General features: G+C 38.5%; 1 protein-coding gene across 1 annotated transcript in view; it reads left to right on the top strand.

The window, feature by feature from the left end:
- The first annotated feature begins 3,206 nt into the window (after positions 1 to 3,206).
- specc1la (sperm antigen with calponin homology and coiled-coil domains 1-like a) overlaps positions 3,207 to 26,822 on the top strand; it is a 31,333-nt gene continuing 7,717 nt past the window's right edge. The window contains exons 1-13 of the mRNA XM_041787053.1: positions 3,207 to 3,353; positions 16,389 to 16,545; positions 16,969 to 17,107; positions 17,206 to 18,836; positions 19,344 to 19,551; positions 21,117 to 21,190; positions 23,289 to 23,464; positions 23,784 to 23,947; positions 24,273 to 24,400; positions 25,215 to 25,305; positions 26,196 to 26,285; positions 26,384 to 26,543; positions 26,696 to 26,798. Of these exons, the coding sequence (XP_041642987.1) occupies positions 16,426 to 16,545; positions 16,969 to 17,107; positions 17,206 to 18,836; positions 19,344 to 19,551; positions 21,117 to 21,190; positions 23,289 to 23,464; positions 23,784 to 23,947; positions 24,273 to 24,400; positions 25,215 to 25,305; positions 26,196 to 26,285; positions 26,384 to 26,543; positions 26,696 to 26,798 (3,084 nt within the window). The 5' untranslated portion in view covers positions 3,207 to 3,353; positions 16,389 to 16,425. The remainder of the gene's footprint in view (positions 3,354 to 16,388; positions 16,546 to 16,968; positions 17,108 to 17,205; positions 18,837 to 19,343; positions 19,552 to 21,116; positions 21,191 to 23,288; positions 23,465 to 23,783; positions 23,948 to 24,272; positions 24,401 to 25,214; positions 25,306 to 26,195; positions 26,286 to 26,383; positions 26,544 to 26,695; positions 26,799 to 26,822) is intronic.

Raw genomic sequence — 26,822 nt, 5'->3', positions numbered from 1 at the left:
GCTCTATCTCATTTGGTTGCCCCTACGGAAGAGTATTAGGGCCACTGAAAAAAAAAATTTTGAGACAATTTTTTTTTTTTCAATTGTGAGAAAAAAGTCAGAATTCTGAGTTTAAAGTCAGAATTCTGAGTTTAAAGTCAGAATTCTGAGATTAATCTCAGAATTCTGAGAAAAAAAACATTTGAGACTTTTTTTTCATTTGAAGAATAAAGTCAGAATTCTGACTTTAATCTCAGAATTCTGACTTTAATCTCAGAATTCTGACTCTAATCTCAGAACTCGACTTTTTTCTCAGAATTCTGATTTTAATCTCAGAATTCTGACTTTAAACTCAGAATTCTGACTTTAAACTCAGAATTCTGACTTTTTTCTCACAATTGAAAAAAAAAAAATTTGTCTCAAAATTTTTTTTTTCAGTGGCCCTAATACTCTTCCGTAGGGGTTGCGATTCTACCCACAGTTAAAAATAGATATGCAATGGGAGCACCAGCTCTCCCGCAGGTATTAAAGGGCAATTGTAAAAATAAAATGAAATATGACCCAAATTAACCACAAGCATTTGCTTGACTGGAGACCACTTCCTAGTTTCAACCTTTTGTTACAATCACTTGAAATCAACCTTGGAACCAAGAACAAAACCTCAGAAATGGTTGAACACACAAAAGGGGAGTTTTACCCTTACATGACCTGCTGGCTATTGATTTTACAGTGTTATCACAAAAGTTCTGAAGGGATTATAGCTAATCAATATACAGGAATACCAGCTCTGCATTCTGGACAGCAAAAACCCATGTCCCTGTTCTAATTACACGTATGAATATATATTTATATATATATATTTTTTAATTTAACCTCCTACGTCCTGGTATCCTCATATAACACTACATGTTGGGTTCCCAGCACTGTTAATCTTAATTTTACTGAACTAAGACCTGTTAGCCTCATTTGTGGGCATTTTGTCTTCAAACTTGTTATCATAAAAGCACATTACAATCATCAGAGCCCATCAAAGATGGCCGCCATTCTAATCAAAATGCTGTACAGTCACTCAAAAGCCTCAAAACTGTTCAAGGTATAAAAACTTTTAAATTGTTATGACTGGAACCTATTTATTTATGCTTGGTAACATTTGTGGTTTGACATGGCTGCACATTTGACAAGTTTTATCAACAGTAACAAGCTACAGGACCGCTTAAAAGGAAGTACTCATATGAGGACATTGGGACTTCTTGGCGGTGTAAAAATATAGCATGGGCAGATTTTGGAAAGAAACCAACAGTTTAAAAGTGAAAGTGAGTGTAAATGATTAATGGATATGGTACAAATTAGACTACATTGATTTGTGATTGTCTGGAATACATTTCCAGGGAATATATCTCTGTCAGCAGAAAAATAGGTAAATGCAGTAGAAAGAGGAATCTCTGAGGTATCTCATTCAGAAGATTCTTCATGTTAGCCTGTTTGCAATTTAGTTTTTTACTGCCATGCTCACAAACATGCTCTTGTATACAAAAACGAAATTCAAGAGATATGATGTATCATTAACAATTTATTTTGTGGCACAGCCTAATTTAGATAAAGTTATATGAGGACCATTCAACCAAAATGGTGCAATTTGTGGTCCAAAACCAAAAATTTTATCTAGTATATTTAGAAATATTGACCCATAATGTCATAAAACACAAAAATATATTTCAGATCAATTTAAGCTACATTTCTATTAAATAGTCATTTCAAGTGTACTTGTATTGTGTGGTGGGTGTACCGATCCTGAAACTCTATACTGTCACAATCTGACAAACAAATTTAAAAAATTTTTTGTTGCATTTTCTAAAATGCCAAATTTTATATTTTTAAAAAGGTAACCAAAAAAACTACATTTTTTTTCAAGCTTTTTTCACTTTAACGCTGCTGTCACAACCATAACATGGCAATGTTTCTCAATAAATAAATAAATAGATAAATAAATAAATAAATAAATAAATGGATGAATGAATAATAAATGAATAAATAACAGATTAATAAATTAATAAATAATAAAGTGACATAAATACATAAAATGTTGAACCATGCCTCGTACAAAAAATGTCATAGAGGAGAAAAATTAAAAATATTTCAAAATCATACAATAACAATATGACCTTTGTTTCGTTTTTAGAAAAAATGTATTCTGTACGTAGATTTAAAAAATATAAGATAATTTGTATTTTATCTTTTTTTTGCTTCAGTAGTTAAACATTTGGAAGACAACAAATATGAAGGAACTGTGAAAAGGCCATATTTAAGTGGTAAAATGCAGAGTGTACCTTAAGTGTTTATCAATACGCAGGCATGACAAATTTAGGGTATTTTTTTTTCCAGGATATCTTCACCTCTGTTTTTGCATCAGTTTGGTAGAATTGCCCATATTGTGTTCTGCATTTGTGTCTTTACTGTGTTATACAGTAAAATAGACCCATTGTCCTCATATGAGGACATTTTTTTCAAACTAAATTTTATTTGTTGTTGAGATGCAGTGTTTAGTTATAGTACTTATTAGGTTTGCAAATCCCAAATAAATAGGAGATATCACCAATCTCAGGTCTCAGGAGGTTGAGAAACTCAGCAGACTTTTTGAATTTTGGCCAAGAGCTGGGCATCTTATTGAGATTGATATTCAGTTAAAATACAAGGCAAATCTACATCTTTTATATGATAATAATAATAACTTTATTTGTATAGCACTTTTTATAAACAGAGGTTTACAGAGTGCTTTGACAATAAACAGAATCACAATTAACTCAAAGCATCATAACACAAGGAAGGACAACAGGAAGGACGAAGTCCCAACAACAGAGGAACCCATGAAAAAATAACCCCAACATCATAATCATCCTGGTAGACACATTAAAAAGCTCAAAAACATCAACATAGTTTAATTATACTGATGTTGATTCGTGCAAAAAGTTTCTAGGCCTCGTGCTCAGAAAAAGAAAGTTAAATATAAAGATAATGTGAATTGCCTTTCTGCTGGGAAAATAGGCTATCTGCATATAAATTTGGTCCACCCCTATTTAGGCTCGGCTCCAAGAGTAAATCGAAGAAAAGAAATCTCTAAATATCTAAAAAGGCTATCCTGGAGGCAGGTTACTGCCCCCAACCCTTTTTAGATGGTGATGCTGAGATGATGCAACGAGAGGAGGGGGCAGACTGAGGATCATCCGGCTGCTGCCAGCAGAGAGGGGCTGACATCCGAAACCGATGCTGCCTGCCTCCCGTCCGAAGTTGTGGATTAGCCAACTGTCGGCGACCGCTAATGAACAATCATCGGACATGCATCAACCCATCAAGCAGGAACATTAGGAGGACCTCGGGTAAGGATATTTTGTCAGTTTGCTGACAGAGTGCTGTATATTTGTCGGCTATGCTAACACTGCTCGCCTATGAGTAGCATTGTTAGCAGCTTTAGCTTTTCATTGTTTACTGACAGCTAAGAGAATTTATCTGACTGAAAAGAAACACACAGACGTACTCTAAAGTTATGCTGACTATGCAGACTCACTTGGCTCTTTTTGGTTGAGTTAAATAATGTGATATTTATTATCAAAACCAATAAAGTGGGTTTTGGTCAGCTTTCAAGGCAGAACATTAACATGAACCTCCACTATTAATGATTTCAAAATAAATCCCTTTAACGAGTGTCCCCAACATCATTTATGATTTACTTCATTGTGATTGAGTTAGCCACCTATTATTGAATGGAGTTTGTTTCTCAGGTTAAAGCAACTGGAGGAATCAATATTTTTGTTTTCGTTAAATGTTTCTTCGATCAGTTTTTAGCAACTGTGCGAAGTCTGGGTAGATTTTATCTTGCACATCTTTACATGCTGTCTCTCCTTCGATATCACATCTTTACGGTGCTTCGTTTTGGCTCATTTTTAATTTTTGTGTAAAAATCAGACGATAATTATGCTCAGTCTGAGTTTCAGTATGATTGTCAAAGTCTTAGTTGGTGTAGGGCTACACTTAGTGCCTAGCGGAGCCTTTGTTTTGAAAGCGTATGTTCAAACAGGAAGTAAAATAACTGAAATTCCGTGCGTGCCTGACCCTTTTGCTAGCTAGCTAGCAGGGTTATCTGTGTTTTTAAGTTGCCTCTCTGTCTTGACCAGACAAGTACCTACGTTTGCTCACTTGCTTAAATCAGAAAGTTGTCTTTATTAAAGTGTTTTGTTGGCAGAGTCTGAGTTTCAGACATTGAATACCACTAACAATGCTAATGGCAGATCTGCTGCTGCTAATGTGGGTGTAACTAAGAACAATGTAAATTTGCTATTCCCCCTCAAAGAGTCAACAGTGACCTGATGTTGCGTCTTGTCAGTGCCCTTTGGGTGGTCCAGCTACATATTACTGCTGAACCGTGGCCCCTGTGTGGGTCTAAATAAGCCTGCCTCTCAAACATACTAGGTTCATAATATAGTCCCTTTTTGTCTTCAGTTAAAGCAAGCACATAAAGTGTTCCTGCTCTCTTTTAATATTGTGGAAAGAGTCATTTTCATTTGCCAAATCAAAACCACTTATTAGGAGGGTTGAGTCATGATATACAGTGTTGAAAAAAGGCATTTTTATTCTCATTAATCGACGCCCAGTACCCCATAATTAAAAAGTGAAACCAAATTAAATGTTTTCAAATTCATTAAGGATAAAAATCTGAAATATCACATTGATATAAGTAGTCAGACCCTTTGGAAAAACCCTTGAAATGTTTCTACACCTTGATTGCGGTAAATTAGATTGACTTGACATGATTTGGAAAGGCACACACCTCTCTGTGTGGGTCGCTAAAATAGTTTTAAGAATTTCAGTGCTTCAGTATTTAATGTAGTACACATTATAGCCACATGGGGAGGGGCTCCACCCTATCACACTCACCCTCCCCACCATAATAAAAACAAAACAAACTCTGGATGGCAAAAGTCAGTTATTTATGCTTGGAAAATAAAAAATGAATGCATTCTTCAAGACAAGACAGCCATTGAGGACCCAAGGAGTCTATCATGCAAAGACGGCCTATGTAATGGAGGTGCAGTGGCTTCTTCCAGGCATCTAAAATAGAAATGTCCAGGTCAGGACCAGACTGAGTCTGGGATTAATGTTATCCAAGCTAGAGCCCAGGACAGTGCAGAAGTCAGACTTGATAATCGATATCATACAGAAAACAAAGTTGCTGGGTCACGATGGCTTTTACTTTGTAGACGTGGGTCACCAAAAAAATTTGGGAAATAGTGCTATAGAAGGCCTCACAGCTGACAATGCATATCAGAGCAAAAAGCAAGCCATGAGGTCAAAGGAACTGCCTGCAGAGCTCAGAGACTGGATTGTTGACAGGCATAGATCTGGGGAAGGCTACACCAAATTCTGCTGAAGTGAAGGTCCAAAGAGCAGAATGGCCTCCATGATTCTCAAATAGAAAAACAACCAGGACTCTTCCAAGAGCTGATTGCCTGGTCAAACTGAACAATCAGAGGAGAAAGGCCTTAGTAAGAGAGGTGACCACGAAGCTGCATGTCACTCTAACAGAGCTTCATTATTGTAAAAATTCCATCTTTATCACAGCCCATGCCTATGTGTAACTAGTGAGGCATATTTTGGCAAACAGATGTCAAGGTTTGACAGTGTCTCCTCTGTGGAAGGAGGACTGGTGCCTGTGTGTACTAGTTCACAGAGTCACCTTTGTAGGGTTCACTTTTTTTTTTTCTTCTGGAGACGCCACCACAGGAAGCTGGTGTTATGGCAAGGAAGTGCCTCTGCACGGTTAAAGCATGGACTGGGTGGAAGGGGTATTAATGAGTAGGTTACCCCACCTCCCTCTTTTCCCAGACTTAAGCTGTCTGTTTCTTCTGTGTCCTCTGTCTCAGTTTCATGCTTTGTTCAGCTTTCTTTAAAGTAACACAACTTCGCTTGTTCCTCTGGCCAGCCATAGATTAAATCGTTTACTCCTGCAACCAAATACTGTAGCTCTGTTCTAACTGAATCAAGACAAAATCCAGGCTCCCAGCGTAGTGAGGAGTAGCTCCTGTGGGACAAAGCACTACTTGGTTAGTTAGGTTGAAGCTTTACACATATTTCATATTTGTAATGAAAAACCTCTTTCCTTTTACAGCAGCTTCATATGAATATATTAGTATGGAAATTTAGAAATGTAAAGGCTAGATTAGGACTGCTCTATTATGGCAAACCCATAATCACATTTATTTTGATTGATATTGATATCACAGTTATTAAACATAATTGTTTATTGATTTTTACTGAGTGTGATTTTTAAATAAATATTTGTGTCATGGGCAGTAAATCACTGCAAGTTTGTTCCTGGTCCCACGCTTCCAAAACAGAGTGGTTCCATTTGCCTGAAGTCATTTGACCTTTTTTTTTGGACCAACAGCTGCTTGAATTGTCACAGTACCAGAATTTGATACGATACTATACTAGCTCAAATCAGATGATATTGATCCAGTGATTCTTCTGTCTGTGATTTATTTTCTTCTTTTTTCATATTTAGGTCATTTTGTAGGTGTCGGTTTTTATGTAGGGTTGTGAAGCTGTCATTAGTCTGCAGGGTAAGCAGGAGACATGGCTGTCTCTATCCTCTTGACGCTAAAGAGACTTAATAAAACATATTTGCTGACAGGTAAGTTAAACAGTTACGAGGATAGAGGCTAATTTGGCGGACAGAACTGAGAAAGGCACATCTTTAACATTAGTCAAAAGAAATCCTAAATCTTCCTTCGTGTCTTTGCAGAGGTGTTGGTGTGTTTATAACCTGTTTAAAGCATAACTCTTGAGAAACAGTAAGGGAAATACATCGCCCCTCCCATATCACCGCTCTGTTTTAGCAACAGAACACCGGATCTTACTATCATTTGATTGCCCATCACGGTGTGCTGTCGTTCTCCTTTTTTTCTACACTTCCCTGGCATGTTTTAGTTGAAATACAAGTTTACACAAGTCCTTTTTGCACTATAGAATATAAAAATAATAGCTATGGTATCATTTAAAGCACATGGTATCAAAAAGGATCAAGGTCTGATCCTCACTTAGAGCTATTTTGGTGGGAGGAGCAGAGCGCCAGGGTTGGAAAGTAACTCATTACATTTAGTCAGATTACTGTAATTGAGGTTTTTTTTGGGGGGGGGGGGGGCTTGTACTTTTTTGAGTACATTTTGAAATCAGCACTTTTACTTTTTCTTAACCCTTTAAAGTCTGATACCTAAAATAATAGCCAGAAAATTCTCTCTTTTTTTGGAACTGAGATGTTTGTTTAGTCTCCCACTGAAATCCCCCAAAAGAAAAATTGCCATGAAATTTCATATATATCACATTTGATAGGCATTTTTTTCTCACTCATAATCAATTGGTGGGTATTGTTATCATTTATCAGATTGCCGATATTTCCATCCAATATTTTGGCAATGAATATCAGCATATATTGACTGTTAAATTTTACATGCTAATAAATTGGTGGAGTTTTAGGCTGGACCAATAGACCTATGTAAGTTCAGATCTTTTTTTTTTTTTTTTTAAAGAGTTATTTTTGGGCTTGTTCATGCCTTTATTAGAGAGAGAGGACAGTGGACAGAGTCGGAAACAGGGAAAAGAGCGGGGAGAGACATGCAGGAAATAGTGCCACGGGCCAGATTCGAACCTGGGTCGCCTTTATACATGGTGCGTGCCTTAACCACTCGACTACCGGCGTACCCCGGATCTTTTTCATTATTCATCTCCATTCTTTAAACTTGAAAGAGATATTTTAAGAAAAAAGTTAGTTTGTTTTGGTGGTTCATCCTCAAACCTTAAATTATGTTCAAAGGACTGTTTTTAGTTATGTAAAACATTTAAATATCGATATCTGTATCAGCTTAAATGAATCTGTAAATATTGGCATAAATCCAATATCGTGCATCTCTAGTGCACATCAAATAATATAATGCAATTGGGTTTGAAGGGTTAAGTTTTAACCAGAGTAGCAGGACTTCTCTACCTCTGTTAACTGTACAGTTGCTATCTCAATCCTGGGGGTATGTGTGGGTGAGGTTTCCCATTACGCCCCTAGGCAGAATGTTTTTGTATGTGTTTAGTTGTGTTTGGATTGTTGTTGTTTTTGATGTGAGACACATCTGCAACATTAGTGAAGTAATCCTCTGAGTTAGAGGTCCTGCCCTGTGTTCCTGAAGGATGCATAGTGTGTATTCTTCACCAGTATGCATTGCTGTGCTTGAGGTCGACTGTCTGCTTTGTCCCTGCCAGAGGAGCTCGACCTTAGCACAGATTTTCAAGAGTTACTGCAGCTCTGTCACACTGTAAAATATATAACATTATCAAAAGTGTAGTTTAACTCTATGTAGTTTGGACCAATATGGATATTTTATACAGACATCTAATGTTAAATTTAACTTAATGAATTTAATTAACACTGTAAATTTTGCTGTGTAATGTACTTCATTATAGAGGTGTGACTTCACCTGAATGGCCTGGTTTTAGATCTATTCTCTTGGTGTTCTTGCCAATAAGGAAATATCATATTTTACTGTACAACTCCTCAGAAGCTACTCAGTACTTAAAGTAAACTTTGAATTTAATTATTTTTATTTTTACTTGAGTAGATTTACAGACCAATAATTAACTTTTACTTGAGTAAATTTTACCCAGAGTAACTGATTTTTTACTTGAGTACAACAGCTGTTTACTTTTTCTACCATTGTAGAGCACATGCTGTGCCCTAAAAGAAGAGAGGATGTTCTTTATTTACCACACATGACTAAACCACTGAGGCACAGTAAACGTTCAGTCATGATTATGTTGTTTTCATGTGTATGAGAGGCTAAGAGCTTAATTGATATTAAAACATGATTCATTTCCTCACACTAGGCTGAACAATCTATCTGTCTCTCGGAAGACTGATGAAGCTAGTAATGAAATGAAGTTAATCTGAAGAAATAGATTCTTGATTCCTAATTTTGGTTCTTTTTCGTAAAGAATGTCCTTTTATTTTGATGAGCATATGATATAATGTTGTTGACTGTCGCTCCATTGATGTGGCGTTACTAAGTGTTTGTCAGCATGGCAGAAGCTGCATTGTTTTTCAATCAGCACGCTTCATAATAGATGTTGGTGTGAACTTACACAGCTAGGCTGCATTCTCCAAACTAACAGTCATGCCAGTGTTTGGGCCTTCATGTTGTGTTGTTGAATATTAAGGAAGGTACACACAGCAAAGTGGAGTGAGAAAGTGAAAGAGACAACTGCCTCTGCCCCATTTAGCTGCACTTTGAGTCCCCAGCCTGCTATCCCATGTCTATTCATATCCAATGAAAAGAGCAGTGCTCTGGCTAGCAGCTCTCTGTTTCAGACATCTGCTTTGACACACATTTCAGCTATTCAGCCAACTGGCTTGTTGTAATGTGCACATGTCAGTACTCATGGAAACCACCCTGGAGAACTTATTAGTTATGGATAAATACACGCAACCATAGGCAATACAGAGTTAGATATGAGTAGAAAGACATGGGCTAAAAAATTAAACATATCCTATAACTTGAGCCTTATTGATTGATCTGTATCTAAAGATGGAGAAATTCTGTTCTGCATTGTTTAAGATGCATACGGGCTGAGGGAGCTCACAGTTGTCTTTGTGTCTTGAAGCTTTATTAGAAATAAGAATCCTTGTAGAAGAAGACTAGCGGGAAGTTGTGTCAGAGACTGACTAAAAGACAGCTGTTTTTCATAACCCTTCTTGACAGCCATTTATAGCTGTTTTGCATTGATGATAGAAGATAACTTGATAACTTCATGTATGAAATGGAGCCCTCAGAGACATGTAGAGAAATCTCCTCAGACATGAGAAGGGGCATGCTCAGAGTAAGACCATGACATGAAGTTTCCAAATATGGTAACGCCTGCAGGGATGGAGATGAACATAAAAGTCGCCTGTTGACCGAGCAGAAGGCATCTACTGAGGAAAAGGGCCTGAAGCTTATTGTTATCTTCACCACTTATGGGGTTGCATGAAAGTAAACATAGTGTGCCAAGCTATGCCATAGATTAGAGCTTATGCTGTGACCTTGAGCTGGGGTACATGCTGTTGAAATGAAAAGATCTACCTGTGTACAACACAAGCTAGAGAGCAACACAGTCCAAACAGCTGAGACGCATTATGATCCATTTCCTCAGCATGAGGCAGGGGAGATAGTTTGTCTTCTTTGCTTGCGGCTCTTTTTAAACTGACACATAACTGTCTGTGGTGTGGTGGTGTGTAACGCAAATGTTTTAGTGGTGAAAGTAAACAAATATTCCCAGAAGCATGTTATTTTTAAGCAAAGATTTTATTTATTGCAACTTTAAAAAAGTCTTAGTTTTAAGTCCTGTTATACTTTTTTTTCACCAACCTTTCCGTAAGACTTTGTGTTGTTGTATTTAAGTCACACAGAAATAAATGTGTGGTGTGGTGTACCACTTCAATATTTACATCACTGAAGATCAATGAGAGCTTCACAGTAATGTGGTAGTCCGCATTGAACTGTAGAAACAGCAGCACCAACTATAGACAACACACAGGGCTGCTGCAGCAAACTGAAAATTTGAAATCAAAGTCTAACACTCTGTAACAGGGGTGTCAAACTCAATCACAGCAGGGGCCGGATCTGGATTCAGGTCTAACCTGAGGGCCTAACAGGGTCAACTTTTTAACCATAAAGTCTCAACCTCATTTCACCAGGAATAAAATATGAAAAAAAACTGAGGCACTGATGATAAATGATTTTGAAATAATAATAATAATAATAATAATAATAATAAAAAATAAAAAGATAAATTTAAAGGCTTAAAATCTGAGAAAAGTACATTTATTAGTCCATAAAGGTCAAAACATGAAATTGAAATTGAAAAATAATGTTTTTAAAAGGCAAATATATTAGAAAGAAAGTCAAAAACATGAGTTTAAAAGTCAAAATCTGATTAAAATTTTTAAATTGTCTAAAAGGTCAAACTATGGGATTATGAAGTCAAAGTTAGGAGTTTGAATTATGAGATGAAATACAAAATAATTAGTTAAAAAGGTCAAAATATAACTTAAGAATTAAAGCTATGAATCTAAAGTTCAAAATATTATATAAGAAAACAAAATTATGAGTTGAAATGCTCAAAGTATGAAAGAAAGAGTCAAAATCCTAAGTTTGAGGCCTAATTGCAAAATTGAAAATGTGAAATTAAAACACAAATCAATTTCTTTTCCCATATTCCTGACTTTTTTCTAAATATTTTTACTCCTTATTTTTTTTAGATTGTATGACTTAACAAGGATATCTTATATCATCAAGGATAAGTTTACATTTTTATACTTCTGTAGAACTCATACTGATGGTCCAGTTATAACAGAAATATGATTTAATCTTGCGGGCCAGATTTAACTGTTCCGCTGGCTGGATTTGGCCCCCGGGCCTTAAGTTTGACACCCCTGCTCTATAAAGAGCAAATATGTAGAAATTTTACAGGAATAAAAAAAAAATCTTCAAATAATAATATTATATTGCCGAGCCACTAGGGATTCCCACCCCTAGTCAAAACAGTTGTTTAAGTCATTGTAATACGAGTCACTGCAGCTCGTGTTAAAGCCACTGACAGGTCGCCTTATGTTGCTGTTATTACAGGTATTAAACTCAGAGGAGAGAACACAACATTTTTCTGTGTTTCACATTAATCACTGTCCTGCTCTACTTCTCGGATTTCTTTGCCCAGCTCTTTGGGAATGATCCAGCACTTGGTACTTGGTAAATAGTTGTTGTGAAGCCTAATGAATGGCAATTAGTGATCCCACATTTTCCTTGATTCATTGTTGCTGTCTAAAAACAAAAAAAACAAACAAAAAAACAAAAAAAAACAAAAAAAAACAAAAACAAACAAACAAAAAAAAAAAAACAAACAAACAAACAAACAAACAAACAAAAAAAAAAACTACATAAACAACGTATATTTTAGGTACTCTGCCTTAAACTCTACACGGCAGCACTTGCGTCCAATTGAACCTGAAGCACTTGATGGCACTTACTGATGTTGTTTCTTCTTGTCTAGATCATTGCTTGTGTTGTTCTTGCTCTCAAATGTACGTCGCTTTGGAGAAAAGCGTCTGCTAAATGACATTGTAACATTGTAACATTGTAATCACACGGGGACAAATGGATGATGTTTAGGTTGTTATCTAAATCCTCTTTGCAGTGAAATGTGATGATTACTGGACTCGGACTGAGTTGTCTGTCCCAAAACACACTGTGGATCTAGCAGCGGTATCGTGTGTGCTTGCAGTGCAAGTAAAAACAGTGGATTTTGGATCAGTAACATGGTCACGCCAGTCCAAATATCCAATGTGAAAATAACGTTAATATCAGACCTGATACAATATTGGATCAGATCTGGTCCACCTCTAGTTTTGTCCCCTGGTTTAGTAAGCCAGCCCTCTTTAATCCTGCTTTCTGCTGGTGTCAACACAGATTTGAACACAGATTTCCACACTGGATTGCCATCGTTAATTAACTGGAACTCCTGCAAAGTCTGAAGTATTTTACCACTTTTTAGGATGACTGACCCACAGCAGCAGGCAAGTTCTTAGAGTCATTTTCAAGCCACCAGTTGAAGGTGACTTATTTCAGTTTACTTTGTTTCACAGTGATGATGACTTGATATTAATTGTCCAGCAATTCAGTCATAATTACATGCACACAAAATGCTTCTTTTTCTATTCTTTGCGTCTTTTTTCTCCAAAACTTAACTGTTATGATCTGTTCCCAATCAGTCAGGTTATCCCTAACAAACCAAACAAATGTCAGCTTGGAGAAAAATGAATGATTTGGAGCAGTGGTTCCTAGTTCCTAGTCTAGCCCCCCCCCCCCATCCATCTAAGAAAAGCTAAGCGCCCCAGGACCCACTTGGAAAAACGACACATACTTTGTTTTCATCAAACAAATCCAAAACACAATAGATCTACAGAAAAAAAGGTCTGTGTATGAACTATCCATTGTTATGACAGAACTCTAAAAAAAATTTATTATAATAATAAAGAGGGTCATTTTTCAAGAAAAACTCAAAATACTCAAGTTTAAAAATCTGTTAATTCACGAGAAAAACAAATCAGTTTTTTTTTAACTTTAACAGTCATAAATGTGCTGAAACTGGATATTCTGAAGTTGAAAACCTGAAAATGCAACTACTGTTTTAAGTTTGGTTTCTTGTAAATGTTTGCTTTTATAGCATTTTAAATTTATAATATAAAAAACTGAAATTTTTGAGTTTCTAATGTCAACATTTATGAAATTGGAAATTTCTTTTTTTTTTTCTTTTTAATTTTTGACTTTTTAAACTCTGAAACGCTGCGTTTGTTTTCTTTTGGAGGACTGTGTGTTCAAAGTGAGTATTTGCCAAAGGAAGACAGCAACACCTGTAGCAGTGAAGCTCAGCTGTAATCTATTAGAGGAGTATTTTTGTTTTTCAGTAACCCCGAGGGTTGTAGCTGTTGTTGAGGCGATGTGACTCAGTATTGCATGCAGATGTCTTTCTGCTCTCTGATAACAAACATTGAATATTTGTTCTGTTGTGAGTGAGGATAAATTAAAAGGGACATTTTATCAGAGGATTGCCTCAGCGTTGTTGCACATTGTCCATCTTTTCACAGGGTTCCATAACACGTCTGATTTACTGCTGCTGCTTTAAAATGCTTCTCTTCATCTCGAAATAAGAGGAGGAAAACAACCGACCTCTCAAAATCAGAAAAGCTTGTAGCTGGATTTCCTGTATGCTGTAGAGAATGCAGCTCACTTTTTCCTCTCAGGAGCCTCAGAGCAACTCCAACTCCAAATCTGTGCTAAAGTACTTACTCTCTCTTTGTCTCCAGCTGTGTCCCAAATCGCTTTTCTTCCTATCATGGCATCAGTTCAGGTTCTCTGCAGACCTGGATGCAGCATGTGAACAATACCAAATAGAGGCTTCTCAGTTTTATTGGATTTTTTAGGTACAGCTATTTCAGCACCTTAGTGCATGCCAAATTAGTGCAGTTTATTGGCAAAATTGCACCAACATACTGCTAAAAGCTGGGGTAAATAAATGTGTTTCACCTGCTTCTCATTTTACTTCACATTTGAACATAAAACCAATTAGGCTCAAGAATTTAACCTCGTTCAGATCCCAGTAGGAATCTTTCCTAACTGTTAAGTCTTTATCGTTAGCCTGGTAGTTCTGCATCTTACATGAGCACGGCTGTAAAGGATTTCTGGGCAGAAATCAAGTGAAGCAGACCGGTTGCTGAGGAACAGTATAACAGACACCTCATTTCTTAGTGCAGTTTTGTTGGCCTGAGCCTTTCTTTAAAGGAATCTGCTTTTCCTTTTTTGGCTCATCTGGATGATTGAAAAACCCTGTCCTGTTGATTGATATCTGTGCTGGGAGGCAGAAGATCCTCAAACCAAATAATTTCTGAAAGCAGGAAGCTCATACCTATATTCAAAATGTCTCAGTATCCTCACTGCAGTATCTGACGTATTTACAAACACAAAAGAGCCCTCTAGTGGACAAACTGGTCATCCTCTGAAAGCCTCTGTTTCAGTGATAATCTTACATTCCTGTTTCCTGGGTGGTCTCCCACAGCTGACTTCACTGAGTGGTCAAAATGAAAGTAACACACAGTTGTCCCCTAATAATTTCATTAAATGTGTACTGCAGTATCTAGATTAACCTTACTAGCAAAATAATTCACCTCTCCCCAAACATTATTTATGTGAGATGTGTTTCTAGAAGATTTCAGACATTCAGGCCAGTCTCTGTGTTTTCTACTGTTTATAACAGGGGTGTCAACTCAATCACAGCACAGGTTGAATTCAGAATTTAGGTCTAACCAGAGGGCATAACAGCGTCAGAATTTAGCCATAAACTGTCAACCTTATCACAACCCAGTCAAAATATGAGATAAAATTCTAAATCACGAGATTTGAAGGTCCAAATATGAATTAAAATGCAAAATCATGAGTTTAAAAGATGAGAATATGAGATAAGATTCAAAATAAAGAGTTTTAAAAGGTCTAAAAAAAAATCAAAATTAAATATAATTTGCTTTAATGGTCAGAATGTGAGATAAAATACAGAACCATGTCTCTGAAAGTTCAAAATATATAATTAATGTACAAAGCTAAGAGTTTAAATTCAAAATGTGGGATAAAATTCAAAATCATTACTTACAAAGGTAAAAATATGAAGTAAAACTCAAAATCAAGAGTTTAAAAGGTCTAAATAAAAATACAATTTCAAAATCATGAGCTTTAAAAGGTCAAAATGTGAGATAAAATTCAAAATCAAGGATTTAAAAGGTCTAATTTAAAAAAAATTCTAGATCAGGAGTTCAAAAGGTCTAAATAAAAATTCACAATCATGATGTTAAAAAGTCAAAATGTGAGGAAAAAATTTAAAAATCACGAGTTTAAAAGGTCTAAATAAAAATAAAAATTCAGAAACATGAGATTTAAAAGGTCAAAATATGAGATAGAATTTTAATCAAGAGTTTAAAGGGTCTAATTAAAAATGTAAACTCAAAATCATGAGCTTAAAAGGTTTAAATAAAAATGAAACCTTAAAATCATGAGTTTAAAAGGTCTAAATAAAAATAAAAATTCAATATCATGAGCTTTAAAGGTTCAAAATATGAGGTTAAAATGCAAAATCAAGGGTTTTAATGGTCTAATTGAGAATTAACAATCAAAATCATGAGTTTAAAAGGTATAAATAAAAATTCAAAATAATGAGCTGTAAAGGTCAAAATGTGAGATGAAATACAAAATCATAAGTTTAAAAGACCAGAATATGAATCAAAATTTCAAATTATGAGTTTAAACAGTCAAAATAAGAGGTAAAATTCAAAATCAGGAGTTTAAAAGGTCAAAAAATGACTTTAAATTTAAATTTGTTAATCTTAAAGCTCAAAATGACAGATAAAATACAAAATCATAAGTTTGAGTTGTAATTGTAAGATGCAAAATCGAAAATATAAAATGAAAAGACAAACTAAATTCTTTCCCTCATTCCTGACTTTTTCTTTTTGCTTTTTCAGATTTTTATGACTTAACAAGGATATTTTAAATCATCAGTGTTAAGTTTACATTTTTATACTGGAGTAAATCTGCAGACCTCATAGTGGTGGGCCAGTTATAATCAGAATAAGATATGATCTTTCAGTCCAGTTATAACTGTACCATGGGCTGGATTTGGCCCCCAGGCCTTAAGTTTGACACCCCTGGTTTATGAGATATTCCTCCTCCAATATTCTGAATCCATCACTGTCCAAGCTAACATGCAATGTTTCTTTCGTTCTTCCTTGTGCACAGATTGAGCCATCAATGTATCGGCCCCAGAGAGCACAGCATGAAGAAGTCAGTCCGGCCAGTGGTGAGTAAGGTGAGCGGAGATCGAGGGAAGGCGGAGGCCACTGCGACCACTGGGAAGTCTGCAGTAAAGACCAACTCGACTGCACCTCTGTCCAAGGTACGATATAGGAGTGTTTCCCACAGGGTTTTAGGAAATTATAGTGGGGAGGGGGGATTCAAACTGTCTTGGGGGGTAGGGGGCCATGCTTTGGGGAGGGTGTGAGGGTGTTAAAAAATGAATACCAACCAATCTTATCGTCGATATGTTCTATTTCTTCATGATATAAGCTTGTCCTATCACGCAATCCTACTTTGGATCATATGTACATTATGCAAAATGTATTTTAACAGTAATAGCTGAGAGCTACAAATAACACTGTATCGACCTTCTGATATACAGTGTATTTGAAGGGGAGTTACCAAGGTAAAAAAACGTATCATTATTGAACAACATATTTAATATGTCAAATGTGGTTCTTTTGTTATTCTGAAAATTGGTATGTATGAAGTGCCATGTAGTTAAGGCTTTTTGTGCTTTCAGGTGAAGAGCAATGATGATCTTTTAGCTGCTATGGCTGGAGGGAATCCTGCATCAAGTAGTGCCGTCACCAAGACCAAGAGGACCACCTCTGTTGGGACTAATTCTAGCAACCTGGACAGCAAACCAAAGACAACATCAGGTTTGTCTGTTATTGAATATTCTTTGCATAGAAATGCTTTTATGATATGTAAAGCCGTTTTAATGGAAATGTAAGGATAACATTTGTCTCTCTTACAGGTGCTTCATCCAAGCGTACAACATCTTCAGTCTCCAAGGAGCCCAATTCATCACGTGACCGTCTGCGGACATCCAGGACGTCAGCCAATAAAAAGCAGTCGGTGTCAGGGACCACAGCCGGAGATGTGGCCTTGGGAAAGCGCTCTCGCAGCCAAATACTGGCTGAGTCTGAAAGCCGGATGAGCAAGTCTAAATCAGACGGCCAGATCAGTGACAAGGTGGCTCTGGAGGCCAAAGTGAAAGACCTGTTGGGTCTTGCTAAAAGCAAGGATGTTGAGATCCTCCACCTTCGCAGTGAGCTTAGGGATATGAGGGCCCAGCTTGGCTTGGGAGGGAAGGAAGCAACACCGCAGGAGGGAGCAGGGGAGGAAGAGAAGCCCCAGGTTTCAGCCATCACAGCAGCTGATGTGGAGTCCACTCTGATTCTCTTACAAGAGCAGAACCAGGCTATCAGAGAGGAGCTCAACCTGCTGAAGAGTGAGAACAGAATGTTAAAAGACAGGCTCAATGCTCTGGGTTTCTCCCTGGAGCAGAGACTGGATGCCTCGGACAAGCTTTTTAACTACCCCTCCCTGAGCCCTGACCTGGCAGCTGGAAGTGGGCAGAGTGACGGTGGAGGAACTGGAACCCTCACCTCCTCAGTGGAAGGCTCTGCTCCTGGTTCTTTGGAGGATCTGCTCACAGGACACCAGCATGGAGGCTCAGCTGACAACTTGGACAGTGAATCTAGCGAGGTGTACCAGGCTGTCACCTCCAGCGATGACGCCCTTGATGCCCCCTCTGGAGCCTCCTCGTCATCAGAGTCTGAGTGCGCACCCAGCAGGGACCGCTCACGGAGGGGCAGTAGCGGCAATGCCAGTGAGGTGTCAGTAGCATGTCTGACAGAGCGTATCCATCAGATGGAAGAGAACCAGCACAGCACTGCTGAGGAGCTCCAGGCCACCTTACAGGAGCTGGCTGACCTGCAGCAGATTACCCAGGAGCTGAACGGAGAAAATGAGCGCCTGGGTGAAGAGAAGGTGATTCTCATGGACTCTCTGTGTCAGCAGAGCGACAAACTGGAGCTGTACGGCCGACAAATTGAATACCTTCGCTCTCTGCTGGAGGAGCACCACATATCTTATGTTCTGGAGGAAGACATAAAGAGTGGGCGCTACATGGAACTAGAGCAGCGCTATGCAGACCTGGCAGAAAATGCACGCTTTGAGAGAGAGCAGCTGCTGGGTGTTCAGCAACACCTGTCCAACACTCTGAAGATGGCCGAGCAGGACAACGCAGAGGCCCAGGAGATGATTGCAGCACTAAAGGAGAGGAACCACCAGATGGAGCGCATCATGGAGTCAGAGAGGCAAGGCCGAGCAGCCATGGGAGCTGCACTGGAAGAGTACAAGGCAGCGGTGAGCAACGACCAGGCGGAGTTGAGCCGCTGCAGAGCCCAGCTGGACCAGGAGAGGCAGAGGGTGGCTGAGTTGTACTCTCTGCACACTGCAGGGGACAAAAATGACATCTGCCAGCTGCTGGAAGGAGTCCGTCTAGGGAAAGAGGAGGCAGAGGCCAAAGCTGCAAAGTTACAGAAGGAGCTGGAGCAAACCCACAGTGAACTCACACGGCTGCAGGAGACTTTCAGTAAGGTCAGTCGAAACTGGAAAGATGCACTTTGTGCAGTGTAGACTGTTTGCGTGGATTTGCTATATATTATGCATCGCTGTTCACAAAAAAATCAAGATCGGATTTCTTTATGTACATATCACTCAACTCGTCAATCTAAACAGCACCTCAGAGTGCTTAACTGATTTGCGGTAACCTTGACACAACTTAAAGCAACAGTGCAAAATCTCAAGGGATGTTTAAATTACAATCTTTTTCCTTTTAGCAGAGCCAGTTTGACTTAAAAGATTACAGACTCACCATCAGGTGTGCAGAGTCTACATGGCGTGGAAAACTTTCTATGTTTATACCATAATTACAGAAAACTAAATGCCAGACATCAATGCAAGCTTGTACTTGAAGCACCCTGTTAACTATGAATCTGGATGAATTACAGCTTGACACTGCTGGTGCTTTGTTAAACATCAGTCTGTTAATTATCTCGGGACTTGGTAGTGAAACTAAGGATATCCCTTGTTCTGTTTGTGCAGCTGGACAGGGAATACAGAGACTTCCAGGAGCAGGTGCAGGAGCAAATTGCTGAGCAGGCGCGTGCTCTGGAGAAGCAGCGAGTGGAGCTGCAGGAGAAAGAAACGGAGATCGCAGATATGAAGGAAACCATCTTTGAGCTGGAGGACGAGGTGGAGCAGCACCGAGCCCTAAAACTCCACGACAACCTCATCATCACAGACCTCGAAAGTAAGCGAGCTTGAAGTCAGTTTGAGGATTGCAACATCATTATGTTTACTTAAACGTGCAGCCAGACTGTTACAACCACAAAGCGAGATCAGCATTACTAGGCTTTAGCTTAAGCTCCAGTAAGAGATATCTGGTATGAAGCTGGTGAAGAACTTTTTCTTTTGACTCTGGTTTCCTGCTTCAGGCTCCTAGCCTGCTATCAGCCAGCACATCAGCAGCTCCTTTTTTGTCTAAAACCATCTCTGTTACATTAAAATACTGATGAATGCATTAACCAACCATTAAAGGGAAGAGGCATTACAGAGGATTGTCTTCAATTCTGAATTACAACAATGATACACTTTTATCAGTAAAATCATAACAAAGAACTTTTAATTTAGAGAGGCTACATGCCATGAAAAATATATGGAAATAGCTTTCATATTTGCTAAATCAAAGTCAAAATAAATCATGAAATTGATTCAGTATGCAAAGATGTAATAAGGCTACAGTCTATGGATTATACCTAACAACTAACCAGTTTGATTATCTGTGTTTTGATGTTCAACCAGCTGTGTTAAATGGATTTTCAGGATGTTTGTACCCATCACAAAAGAAAACCAGCTTTGTTACACAGAAAACTCGACCAGGCTTAACCTCTAATCTTGCTTCATGGTACATGCCCCTAGATCAGGGGTGTCCAAACTTTTCCCATTAGGGGCCACATACAGAAATAAATAAGGATGGTGGGGCCACTTTCATATACCTCACTAGGAGGGTATTTAAGTTTTTAAAGCCAGTCTAATAGGTTACGATATGCATAGTGATTGAGCATGCTAAAATGGCAAATTCATGACTGACAAGGAAAATAGCCATTCATTTTAATGATTTTAGGCTGGTCAGTCAGATTTCAGGGGGGCCTGGTTGGCCCTGGCTACTACTCGCTCCGCCCCTGGAACATCACTCATACTGCTATTTGCTGCCTTAATCCATTAGAGCACAATAAATCAAGATATTTGTACCATTTTGGTTGCCAATATGTTTACCATTCACAGTGTTGTCTCAGTTTAGTCACAAACAAATCAGTAATTTCATCTTGTTAAAATGTTTGTTTACAGAATCAGAATGGTAGCACCTCCTTGTGCTGAAACTAAGAAGAAAAACACAAGTTTCATGCTCTAATGTGGACCATATTTCATTAAATTTAAAGACTTTGTTGTGGGCCAATAGAAAGTAGACCATGGGCGGCATTTGGCCCCCGTGCCATAGTTTAGACACCCCTGCCCCAGATATTAAGCTCACAGTGTGTTAATGCAATTTCCAGGTGTGAAGCTCATTTCAGGCTCAACATGTGAGATGCATACCTTGGCCACAACATGGCTTGATTTTTGGATTGCATGGTAACAGTCAGACTGCCTGTGTGAGCACGTCTCATAAACAGAGAATCTGGAGAACAGAGGGCTCACCTATTCCTCTTTGAGCAGCACACAGCACAACGCTTAGAGTCTGAAATGAGCGTCAAACAGAATCAAAGATGGATCTGTTATTTATTCTGCTCCTGTATGTGTATTTTTCATCTATCTCAGACTCAGTGAAGAAGCTGCAGGACCAGAAGCATGACATGGAGAGAGAAATCAAGATTCTTCAGCGCAGACTAAGGGTGAGACGAAAGCCTCTTTCACACATGAACTTCTGAATTTTTCTCAGCCATTTCAGGGTGTTTAGGTTTTGACATTTTCTAAAATTGCCTTTCACACACATTTTTCACAACAGTGTACTTCTAGGGTGTGATCTCACAACTCAGTTTAGATGAGGAGAAAGCCTGACTTAAGCATGCCTAAGAATATTTCCACCATTCATACTACAGTAGAAGTCCTGATATTAGCTTCTGAGTCAACAGTGAAAAGGATGAGCTGAGAAACTCCGCTTTATGTGAAAGACATCATCCGGCCCAGTCTCATACCGGCTAAGCTTGACTGTGCTTGACAGGACGTTTGCAGGAAGTTTATGTAGAGTCAGAATGAACAGATTTTTCTGTTTACATTCACACATACAAACTACCCACACAATACTATGACATCTTTAAACTATCAGAGAATCACCAGTTAATGCTGCTGGTCCACAGATATTTAAAGGTGCAGTTTGTAGAATTGTTGTTCTGAAATATCTATGTTAGTTTAAAAAAAAAATGTTAGTTTAAAAAATGACCATTCCTATGTAATGCATTATTTTATTTGAGGTCTTACAGAGTCCTCAATGTTTCCCAAAATTTTCAAAAGACAGATGAAATGCTTTTTTTTATAGTTGTACCAGGACGTAGTATGGGATACCCCCCCACACACATTCAGCATTTCCAGTGAGTTGACATCAGCATCACTCAGCTCTGCCCACCTCCAGACCACCTTCTCAATACTACGCCTGCTCTGTTTAATAAAAAGGCACCTAATAAGGCATATTTATTGTAGAGAAAACCTAGGTTTTGTTTTCATTCATAAAATTCTCATAATGAGGGAGAAAGGCACAAAAAAGGCACTTCTGCATTTGCTTGGAAGCGATCCTAGAATGTGCATGTGTGCAGGAAGCGATGCTGGAGCAATGAAAGTGAATATGAAAGTTCCTTTTTTGTGTATTTCTCTTTCATTATGAGAAATTTCCCCCTTATGAGGTGCTGTTTTTGTTGACCAGAATCCTCAATTAAAATATGAAGCAAAAAATGAAGATGGGCAGCAGGGTCTGTGGTTGTCATATTGTGTTATTGTTTTGGTTGAGAGCCCTCTCGTGGAGAAATTTTGCAAACTGTGCTTCTTATGTTCGTTTGAACATGTTGTTTTAGTTTCTAGACCTAATAACACACTACTTAATTACTATTAATCAGTCAATGAGCCAGACATGTCTCCAAAGAGCGAGTAGAACATGCACGCCTGGACACGTTTCATTCAACATTTCTTTCACTGAGTCTAAAAATGAAAATAAAGGTATCACGAAGCGATGAGTGATTAAGTTTTAGTGACGTTAGGTTACACTATCAAATAATATTTCTTTTCTTTTTGCTCTTCCTCTGTGTGCCACATCGGCTCTTTTTTCTTTACTTTAACTGTTAGGCTAATAGGATCTGGTAATATGCTTTAAATTGCATAAAGATGGACTGCAGTGATTGTTTACTTGATTTTTGTTGCTTGATCACAATGACTGCATTCGGTTGCCGGTGAACTCTGGACAGTATCTCGTTTTTTTTATTAATATCTGTTGGCTCGAAAAAGAAAATTTGAAGGTTTTCTAGCTGTGACTTGCTACTTGTCACTTTACCATGAGCATTGAAGACTTCTGGAGAGACTAGCTGAGGCACAAGTTAAACCATGTCTACATAATTAGTTAGCCTGTTTTTTAAAAAAAGTTCTTTAGTTCAAATTATTTTTACAAATTATTTTTTTTCATTAGGAGAAGTTCTTTCATCAGTGTAATAGCATCTTCAAACACAAGTAGTAGCACTGCTACTGGAATAAATACCCCGGGGTATGGTGTTACTGCTTTAGTGACTGTCAGACTCAGACAGCCCATGCCTGTCAGTGTCTGCCATCTCTGTGAACAAGAACTGTTTTCTTTTGATTGAGTCAGATGTTGCAACTCTCTTTGTGCATTTAAAATGGTAACAAATTCTTCATACTGTATTAACCAGAATATCATCCTGAATAATTATTTACATTTGCTACTGCTGCTGTTGTCTTACTGTTGCTGTGCATGTGTGTGCGTGAGTGCAGGAGGAGTCAATGGAGTGGCGTCAGTTCCAGGCTGACCTGCAGACAGCCGTCGTCATTGCTAATGACATCAAGTCAGAAGCTCAGGAGGAGATTGGAGATCTGCGGCGCCGGCTGCAGGAAGCCCAGGAGAAGAACGAGAAGCTTAGCAAGGAGCTGGACGAGGTCAAGAGCCGCAAGTAAGATGAACATAGGGACGCTTGGAGGAGCTCCAGCGGTCGTGCTGACATTGTCCGTCTTATGTTTGTAAACACAGTGGGGAAAGATTAAACTTTGCTATTTGATTATGAATCTGGATGCTTAGTAGAAGAGTTTGCATCCGTCTATCAATATGAAATCCCACAGCTGACAAGTTCCTCCTACAGACCCATCCACAGATGGTCTTATTTCAGTGACAGCTTCAACATAACATATATCACTATATTACTAAAACAAGAGTCTTTCTTGCTTAATAGAGAAAGTTCATCATAAAAGCTCTGATTATTGTATGATTCCCAGGCAGGAGGAGGAGAGAGGCCGAGTCTATAACTACATGAATGCAGTGGAAAGGGACCTTGCTGCTCTCAGACAGGGCATGGGACTCAGCCGGAGATCCTCCACGTCCTCAGAACCTTCTCCTACTGTCAAAACGCTTATCAAGAGCTTTGATAGTGCCTCACAAGGTACCACATAGTCAATTTCAATAGTTTTGCCTATTTTGTTATGTAATTTTTTTATGTTTCCTAATTACTTTAGAGGATTTAACACTTTGACGATGCAACAACTTTTTTGATTTGGTTTTCTTTTGGCATATTTAAATGACTTCTCTTTATTTTGCAGTTAGCTTATTTATTCAACCATTTTAAATCTTGCTCTTCAGATGAGCATATTCCCATAAATAATGGGATTTTTTCTCACACAATTTATGACAACAAGAGTGTTCTGGATACTTGTGTAAAACAGCTTAACTCTTCCTTATATGCGTTTAATTTAACACTCTTAACTAAGGTCCAACTCCCAACGTTACAAACGGTGCCACTGTGGCTCCAACAGCTTCAGCAGCCCCAATGCCCCGCACCCCACTCAGCCCCAGTCCCATGAAGACGCCCCCAGCAGCTGCTGTTTCACCCATACAGGTACAGGAGGAAAAGATTTGGTGAAATATGTTGACAAAATTAACTTTAATCATGTCTGATATGAGAAGTTTTAGTGGCACTAAGGACCTGAGGTGTCTGTAATATGAACAGTCATCCTGCAGATCCTTGAATAGTCTTAAATTGCACATTTGACATTTAAAGCTTTAAAAAATCTATAAAAGTTTTGATTTCTGTTCCTAAGTTTAAAGGGCCTTTTAACTAAGACATGTTCTTATCCAATCTTTCTTTTCTAGCCAACCTTGTATGATTTTCAACATCTTCCTCCATAAATTGGATGTGTTGGATGTTTTAAATTTCCTAGGGCAGGACTTCCAGTACTCTTTTACTATGATCTGGGTTATCAGGTTGCCTACTTAAAAATCATTGCAGGCCACCCTTATTTTAACAGGCTTTCCCCTGCAAAAATCATTATGTGTAGTTATTTTAGAAGTAGAAGATAACTGATTACAGCTAATGATTTGGCCTTTTAAGACTGATTTTAAACATGGCTTACTGGGTAAAACTTTTGAACATAAAGAAGCTAGACTGTGGGAATGAATCCAGTTTGTACAAGTGTTTGAGAAAATAACACCACTTGAAGTCCATGTGAAGTGAATTGCAGATTATAATATGACTGAATTAAAATCTATTATGATCAACTTTAGTCAGTAATACTCGTTTTTCTTTGGATGGCAGCAACTCAGTTTAGTGCCTTAGAATGTCGGGTTTATACATTTCATCTTCTTAATTGTTTGAAAGCAGGACCAGTCACATGATTTCTAATGAACACTGCTGTTGTTTGTTGCTTTTTCAGAGACACTCCATCAGTGGACCCATGTCAGCAGCCAAGCCACTGTCCTCTCTGAGCGATAAGAGGCCCAGCTACACCGACATCAACATGCCTGGTGAGGCAGCCGTCACAGTTACGGATAAAATAAATGAACAACATTTTAACATTTCCTTTTAGGGGTGCACAGGTTACATTTTTCTGCTGTCTACACTGATCATCTTTGAGTGAGATCAGCTGATACTGATACTAGTATTGCCCAAATTTTGTGTTTTGTTATGGCAGCTTTTTTTTTAACATTTAAATTACTGAACTTTATAGAGTGCTGGGTGGCAGCGTAACATTAAAAAAAGAGAACAGAGGTCATCCTGATTTAGTCAGCAACATGTTTATTTTTTGCAGTTTAGTACAAAACCTCCAAAGGAGCAATGCTATAAGAATCCTATAGTCAACTTAGTCTTACAAGACAGTGGTGGTTCTTTAATTACAGATGAATCATAGTTGTTTTGTTTTACTAAGAAAAGCCTTTTCATGAGAAATAAAGGACGTGACAGTTACCCCCAGAGGCCTGGAGTTGGGAATTAGCAGGTTTACTGTTTCTAGACGTCCTGTTTAGTTAATCAAAACACTGAAGTGGATGATAAGAGGGACATAATGAGCTATCACATCATGAAGAATATTCCTGAGTTCACTCTTACCAGAAGTGAGTTCAAGTGTTTTCATGTGAACGTGCAGACTTGGCCATCGCCTCCAATGTTCCACTCATTTTTCTCTGATTTATTGTTTTCTCGCTAAGTGAGCGAGCCCTCTTTGTCGGTATTCCCTGAACTCAGAGAGGCTGGAATGTGGCCTTTAACTGACCCTGTTACATCTCGTTGCTGAGGAAGTCCCTTATGAAAACACTCTACTGTAAATGCACCGTATCGACTGTATGTCATCAGCTGCATCTGCTGCATATTGTGTGCTGTTTCTGCTGTATGTGATGCAAATACTTTGATGTATCCACAGCTGAGCACCTCCTCAGGGGATCATCGGCCAGCAGGCCTCCATCTGCCCTTCAGAGAGTCTCTAACATGGACTCTGCCAAAACAATCTCAGGTTAAAACTTGTAGTTATGACTTAAAAACATACCAAATATTGCTACAGACTCTTCTAGCTGGGAGTAAATGAAAAACCTGTTTTTGACTCCTGAGCAGTGTCCCGCCGGAGCAGTGAGGAGATAAAGAGGGACATGTCTGCTCCAGATGGGGCATCCTCAACCTCTTTAATGGCTATGAGTGCTGCCTCCTCCCCACTCTCCCTGTCCTCCTCCTCCCCCACAGCCTCGGTCACCCCTACAGCACGCAGCCGTCTCAGGTACCACCCTCTGTCTAAGCTACAGTATGTGTTGTGCAGTCTAGTTATTGTTACATTGTTTTTAACCTTTAATCTGGCACACATTCTCACTTGATTTCATCAGCACATAAAGCTCATATCAGTCCTCCTGGCTTACTCTTTGTGTCTCTCAGAGAAGAAAGGAAGGACCCACTGTCAGCACTGGCCCGAGAGTACGGAGGCTCGAAGAGGAATGCTCTGCTAAAGTGGTGCCAGAAGAAGACTGAAGGTTATCAGGTGGGATCCTGTCACTCAAAATTA

Source organism: Cheilinus undulatus, linkage group 5, assembly GCF_018320785.1.
Source record: "Cheilinus undulatus linkage group 5, ASM1832078v1, whole genome shotgun sequence".
Classification (NCBI taxonomy): Eukaryota; Metazoa; Chordata; class Actinopteri; order Labriformes; family Labridae; genus Cheilinus; species Cheilinus undulatus.
Note: the sequence above shows the minus strand (reverse complement) of the source record. Positions and strands in the feature narration are given on the sequence as shown.